General features: G+C 43.8%; 1 protein-coding gene across 1 annotated transcript; it reads right to left on the reverse strand.

Annotated features, from left to right (window-relative positions):
- Positions 1 to 378: 378 nt before the first annotated feature.
- Positions 379 to 7,154, reverse strand: TMEM216 (transmembrane protein 216). Its single transcript, XM_056851189.1, has 5 exons — positions 7,097 to 7,154; positions 2,185 to 2,286; positions 1,816 to 1,908; positions 1,086 to 1,287; positions 379 to 408 (listed from the first exon to the last, which is right to left on the reverse strand). Exons 1-5 carry the CDS (start codon positions 7,107 to 7,109, stop codon positions 393 to 395), a joined length of 426 nt encoding a protein of 141 aa, XP_056707167.1. The 5' UTR covers positions 7,110 to 7,154; the 3' UTR covers positions 379 to 392.
- Positions 7,155 to 7,524: the final 370 nt, after the last annotated feature.

Consider the following 7,524-nt stretch of genomic DNA (forward strand, 5'->3'; position numbering starts at 1 on the left):
GGTAGAGATGTCCCAACGACAGCCACCGCACACATGCTAGAAACACTGGAGCCCACCGTCAGATTGTACTGTACCAAAGAAGTCAAAGGACGCTGCAGCTAAAATCTGAACTTTCAGGAGTTAAATTTCCAAGTTGTAAAGTCTGAACAGAACTTGTCGTCCTCCAGCTGGAATGCCAGGGTGATACTGGGTCTGTGGCTAGCAATGGGCCCAGTGATTTATTGAAAATCATTCCAGTGGCCCCCTAGCGGAAACAGAAGAGTGGCTGTGTTGTCTTCCAGCTTTTTCAATGAAATGATATCGAGCCACAGCCAGCCATGACAACAGAAGGTTCATGCAGCCTCTTTCCTATACGGACAGTACATGATTCCATGCAATATCCAGGCAGATTCTCAGTAGGAGTCCAAACTGCAGAAAATAATGAGTACAAGGAAAGAATTTTAGAAATGACACCACAAAAACAGTCCTGCTTCTTTACCCTAAGTAGGTAAGATCTCACTACCACTCCTGTGTAGCCACCTAAATCAGATAAGTGTCACATAGTGGCAGACAGATATACAGTGATTTTGCGGATATTATCTTCTACCCTCTTCTGCAAGGATGTTGAACTCATTTGTTACGAGGGCCAGATATGACACAAATCTCACTTGGTCAGGCTGGGCTATGCCTCGCCAGCCTAGATAGAGACCGTGGAGGGGCTATGGCTTCCATGATTGGCTCATGGGCCGGATACAGTACCCGGGCCTTATGTTTAACACCCCTGCTCTACTGAATATAAGACAGAATATTTCCAACTGATATCAGTACTTTCTCCCTCCTCTCACTGTCTCAGCCCCCTTACATTGCCTAGACCTTGGAGATATTTTCCCCTTCTCAACCCCCACCGTTTTGTTTACTTATTTAATCCTTTCCAAAGACGCACCTCAGCCCTTCCAAGTCACTACATTGCCTCTCCCAGAACTCCGGTGTGAAAAATACCAATATTCTTCATGCTTTTCAGGTTAGAAAACAAGGAAGCCAATAGTAATGTCTTAAAAAAAAAATAACTCACCAAAAATTCACTTCCTAAAATACAAAAAAAGTACCTGGAGAAAGAAGCCAGGGTAATTATGCCCAGAAACAACTCAACCGCATAGAAGAGAAGCAGGATAGCATTGAGGATGGCCTCCAAGCGCAGAGCATAAGTCTGCAGTAGAAGATAGTAGGCTGCCATCACAGCTGCTGGAAAGGTTAGAGCCAAGCTGATGGAGAGCGGCACTTTCCGTTGACACAGGTTCCCTTTTGACCCTGTCACAAACAGCATAATCAGTCAGGCCTTCCTTAGCATACAAAGCAGACAAGCCATAGTGTTTGGAAAGAGGATGTGAAGTCTGCTTCCCAGGAAGCAGTGTGGATGTATTGCCCATTAAGAGCAGGGGATTGAATTTTGCAACTTCTCATACTGCAATTCTAACCATTTCCCAGATCAGGAGAGGTAGCCAAACTTCAGATCAGGCCACAAAGGGATCAGAAATTACAATAAAAAACCTTTCTGATGAGTGGCTACCCATTCAGTTCTATTTCATCTGGGGCATCTCCAATTCATTTAAAAACCTTAGGAATAGCAGAGCCTGGCATGAAGAAGCAATCACATTTCTACTCTGCTTAATACCAAGACACCCAGAAATATACTAATGGTGAGAGGCAGCATGTATGGGATGACTGCTTGGTGAGCTACATGAAATAGGAAATATGTGTTGGCTGAAATGCAACCACAGATGTTCAGCAACAGCTTCATACACCACTCTCAAAGGCATCTGATTCTTTGATATTCACCAAAAAATATCCGGGCGACTTCAATCCCAAGGTAGAGGAAAAGCATAACCAGATCCAAGGCCAGATTTGCAGAGGGATATGGCAACAGCAGTCCTAGAGGGTACACAAACAGTCACATACATCAAGACAAAAAGACCCAGCTGCCTGTCTCTACCTACTGCATTCCTTGAAAAAGGAGAGTCCTTGTATTAATGATGGTTCTATAAATGCCTTTAATATTCAAACAGCAGCTAGGGATGAAATAAGTCAGAAAATACACCATTTACATTTTACTTTCTTCAGGAGAATGTCAAAAGGTAAGCAAAAGATACACATCTCCCCCCAAACCCCCTTCCCATCAGTCTGGAGCTGCAGCCAAGAAAAACTCACCCTTATAGACAAATATGAAGATCTCCAGCAAGAAATATGTGGCATAATACCAGCCATTGAGGAACAGCAGGATCTCCAGAGGTGTAGAAGAGAGTTGGCGATCTAGAGGAGACAACCGGAACATCAGCATCCATGGGATGTAATCCCTTTGTGCCACCCTTTCTCTCAAAAATGAATACATAGATCAAGGGTCCCCAACATGGTGCCTGTGGGGCCACAGTGCCGACCAATACCTTTTCTGACACCTGCCAAGTGTTTTTAGGAAGTGGGGGAAGCCAGGTAGGGCTTTTGCCCAGCACAGCTTCTGATTGACTACTGGAGATCTGATTGGCTGTGCAGATTTTTTTTAAAATGTTGCTTTGGCATCAGCTGCCACCACAGCAGAAAGAGCTACACTGTATTACTTAAGTTAACCTGTAGCAATCATTTTGTGGAAGTCATTTTGTTGCTGCGCCCACCATGCCGTGTCAGAATTCCAAATGTGTCCGCAGGCTCAAAACCCGACATATAGACTATTTCATTACACTGAAAACCCAGTTGTCAGAAAAGAAAACTGACCAATTCAATGGAAAGATGACAAAAGTTGGTTTATGTTTATCAAAATGGAAACCAAGCCTCACTAAGGAGGTAACAGCAGTTGCTACAGGAAGCATGAGCTCCTCTGAGCCTCTTCCTAGCAAAACGTGTGTATGTGAATGGGCAAGAGCACAAAACACAGGCCTTCTGTGTAACAGGTAGTGCCACAGAGGTCGTCAGCTGCATGATATGCTCACTGGTTTGGACAACGGGGAAGCTAACTTCACAGCCTTGGACACCCACAGAGCAGGTCCAGCAAACTACTCTCATTCTCTGGTTTATCTTCTTCGTATTGGGAGGAAGCAAACGGTCACACACACGGACACCTTATATCTGACACCACATATTCACCTACGTTCCAAACTAAATTAGCACAGCTGAAAGATCACACGACCATCACCATAATTAAAAAAATATTCCACCACTAGAAATCTATTGAAAGGGCACACGTCTAACTCTTTGCTACTCTGATTTGAGGATGGTGGCTAATGGGGGTGAATAAAAGCCAAACCGCCATATGGGATCAAAAGTGTACTCCCGTGCTTTTTACTGATTTTATGTTTTAGAAATTGATAGTTTTAGTTCAATGTCAGAATCAAGGTTATCAAATTACACTGAGGCATTATTGGGTACCTGATTGTTAATTATTATTTGCCAAGTGTAAAATTTAGCACTTTAGAAAACAATAGAAAATTTTGTAAAGGGCATCATAAAGAACTAGTTTTAGATTTTAAGGGTCGAGAAAGAAGTTGATATATCAATGTCCCCTTGTTGACTGATAGACAGAATGACCCAGACTCTAATACTGGAGATGGTGGCACAGTTTTTAACGTTTGTTTTAAAAGCCCGACAAACAGTTAATTAGATGGTGAAGTTCTTTATTTAGCTAAACACAGAACTGGGGTGAAATAACCCACAAATAAGATGCAGTGTTACTCACCCGAGAAACAAAGGAAAGTCAGTATCATTTATGCATTCACATGGGGCAGGCCCATGGCTGCTGACAAGCAGATTGATACACAAAAGCACCAATGCACATTAAGTGTCTACTTCACTCTAATTAGCATAACCTATAGATATTGGCCGAAGGCTGTCTTTAAGCAAGTTCTAGGTCTTGTGATCTTAGTAACTAGAAAACACATTCCTAAGGATGAAGGTAATTCAGAGCTCTCTACTCGTGAAAGGCCGTTCCAAGCACAGAGAGCATGATTTGTTGGTTCATGGCTCCCGGATGCCAACTTCCCCAAAGCTCCCATGTGTGTGTGTATGAATACATAGTGTTCTAAACCAGCCCTTATATCTGGTCATTACAATGGTAGTATCAACAATGTTATTCGATGTAACTGTCTATTAACTGGTTCTTGTAGGTTATCCAGGCTGTGTGACCGTGGTCTTGGTATTTTCTTTCCTGACGTTTCGCGAGCAGCTGTGGCAGGCATCTTCAGAGGAGTAACTCTGAAGGACAGTGTCTCTCAGTGCCAAGTGTGTAGGAAGAGTAATATATAGTCAGAAAGGGGTTGGGTTTGAGCTGAATCATTGTCCTGCAAAAAGTATCAAAGGTAATGTGCTAATCACTGTCCTGTAAGTATCAAGATAATGTGCTAATGAGGGTGTGGTATGTTAATATGGAACTATTGTATCCTGAAGTGATCTGTTAAGGTGTGAAATCCAAAGCTAATCCGCATGGCTATTGTGGACTGTAGTCTTTGTTAGTCTGGAGGTTTTCAGGACAGGAAGCCAAGCCTTATTCATTCTTAAACTCTCTTCTTTTCTGTTAAAGTTGTGCTGATGTTTATGAATGTCAATGGCTTCTCTGTGCAATCTGACAAAATAGTTGGTAGAATTGTCCAGTCTTTCAGTGTCTTGGAATAAGACCCTGTGTCCCGTTTGTGTCAGTCCATGTGCAGCCACTGCTGATTTCTCAGGTTGGCCAAGTCTGCAGTATCTTTCTTGGTCTTATTCCAAGACACTGACTATATATTACTCTTCCTACACACTTGGCACTGAGAGACACTGTCCTTCAGTGTTACTCCTCCAAAGATGCCTGCCACAGCTGCGGGCGAAACGTCAGGAAAGAAAATACCAAGACCACGGTCACACAGCCCGGATAGCCTACAAGAACCGATGAACTCTGACCGTGAAAGCCTTCGACAATATTTTGTCCATTAATTATTTTTAAAGGGCACTTTTTAATATCCCCATTCCTTTCGTATCCTTTTGTTATCGTGCCTTTTGATGCCAATAAAGGAATGACTGGTGGATACATCAATGTATTAATCTGTAAAGCCTGAACTGATGCGGAAGCCAGCGGATTGGCAGTCTGTCCAGGATAACACCATCAGAAAGTCTTCTGCTACTTAGAAAAGTGTAGTTTATTTCACAGTGCAAAGATATAATACAAATACTTCTTACACACTCTCCGGTCATAGCATCCCACACAGAGCTTCAGTTCCACTCCATTATATACACCTGGTGGACGCAGCCACCAATCACAGTAGATGCCTAGTCATTCTGACATTGCTCCTGTATTGCATCAGCCTCCTGGTCATAACCGGATCAGGCCCGCTCCCTCTAGCTCTCCAGGGACTTTCCAGGCTGATTGCATCATTACTAGATCCATCTGATCTAACCTGCACCTGTCAAACTAACCTGACAGCCTTGTAATCTTTTTTTTTCAAAGTTATGAATTTATTTTGTTTTTGAAATCAATACAAATAATTCATTAATAAAATTTCCCCAAATAGACAAGTTCAGCCTCTCAATTACAGTCTGCACTCCTCCTCTACAAACCATCAGAAAACTCTTTTAAGTTGTCATTTTTAAAAGCAGGCACATCACTGATACAAGAGTTCGGTTCTCTCGGAACTACCCCGAAAATATTCAGGGGTTAAGAAGCTGGATGCTTTCCACGAGCCATATCTGAAATTCATTAACAATTGTGATTAATTGTAATCTTAACTGTAATCTTAACTAATTGTAATGTTAACAATTGTGATTAATTGTAATCTTGACAAACACAGGGCATATAGTTGTCTCCCCACCTTTACCCCTTTTTCTTTTATAAATTTTTTTATTGTTTTTTCATTCATTCGATACAATCAATTAACATTACTTTTCAATCCTTTCTAATTCTCAATTAAGACTAACATATATAACAATTATCTTCCCCTGATTTGACTTCCCCTCTTCCTTCTTCAATCCTTTCTAATTCTCAATTAAGACTAACATATATATATATATATATAACACTTATCTTCCCGATTTGACTTCCCCTCTTCCTTCTTCAATCCTTTCTAATTCTCAATTAAGACTAACATACATATATATATATATATACACACATATACATACATACATATATATATATATATATATATATATATATATGTATGTATGTATATATATATATAAAACAATTATCTCCCCCTGATTTGACTTCCCCTCTTCCTTCCTCAATCCTTTCTAATTCTCAATTAAGACTAACATATATATATATAACAATTATCTCCCCCTGATTTGACTTCCCCTCTTCCTTCTTCAAACTTTTCTAATTCTCAATTAAGACTAACATATATATATAACAATTATCTCCCCCTGATCTGACTGTCCCTCTTCCTTCTTCTATCTCTCACTGATCTTCGTAATCCTCTTAGCGATTATTTTCTAACTCTTTATAATAAAAAAAAAATTTTTGGGGGGTAAAACCTCCTACAGTTATTAAAAAAGAAAGAAAAACAGAAACAAGAAAATTAACCCCGTCTAAGTGGTCACCTTTAGCGTTTTGCACATGCAGCTCGTTTTTGCAATAAACAATCCCCCTTGTGCCAATAAAGGTCTATGAATGAATGAATGAATGAATGAATGAACAATCCACGCCTCCCACTCGACCCCTTTTTGTTTCTGTCCCCCTATTACGTATAAAACTAAAAATTGTTTTAAAAGGAAGGGTCCTCCCGCCGGTGCTTTTGGGCGGCGCTGGATGGGTGCCGGGCGGCAGGAGGCCTGCGCTGCTGGGCCGAGGCTCCCTCCGGGGCCAATGACTCCCCAGAGTTCAGTTTGCGACGCGTTTGTCCCGCGCCAGGCGCGGGACAAACGCGTCGCAAACTGAACTCTGGGGAGTCATTGGCCCCGGAGGGAGCCTCGGCCCAGCAGCGCTGGCCTCCTGCCGCCCCTTCTCCCAAGCAGTACGGGGGGGCGTCCCTCAGGCCCAAGAGGCCCCCAACGGCCCCCCCCCGTCCTACCGGGGTCGGCCCGGCTCCACGAACCTGTAGGCCCAACGGGCTGAACGCCCCCCCCCCGGCCCTTTATGGCTCCAAGCCGCCCCCCCCCCGCTTACTTCGAGGCGCCATCTTCCGTTTCCATGGAAACCGCTACGCAGAGCGGCCTCTTCCGGAAACCGCCCACGACCGGGGAGGGCGGCTGAGGCCCTGGAGACCATAGAGATGGCCTCTGATGCCTGGGCGAGAGCCAGCGCTGCAGGGACGCGCGGGTGGCGGGAGGGGAGCCGCTCTAGCACTCGTCCGTCTGAAGAAACGGGTTCCCGGCCACGGACGCGCGTCCCTCGTCGGCGTGGCCCGGGGCCCCGTTTTATTGCGCTGGAGGTCGCGACTCCGGCGGGCGATTTCAAAAAACAACGGTTCAATACCGGAACTGGCTGTTGGAACCCAGCCGCCGCTCCACGGCGTCTTCATCTCGATGGTAACGCGCCGGGCCCCGCCCCTTCTTGCTCTTCAAGTGACGTCACTGCTTCCGCCTAGGTTTAGG

Source organism: Euleptes europaea, chromosome 6, assembly GCF_029931775.1.
Source record: "Euleptes europaea isolate rEulEur1 chromosome 6, rEulEur1.hap1, whole genome shotgun sequence".
Lineage (NCBI taxonomy): Eukaryota > Metazoa > Chordata > Lepidosauria > Squamata > Sphaerodactylidae > Euleptes > Euleptes europaea.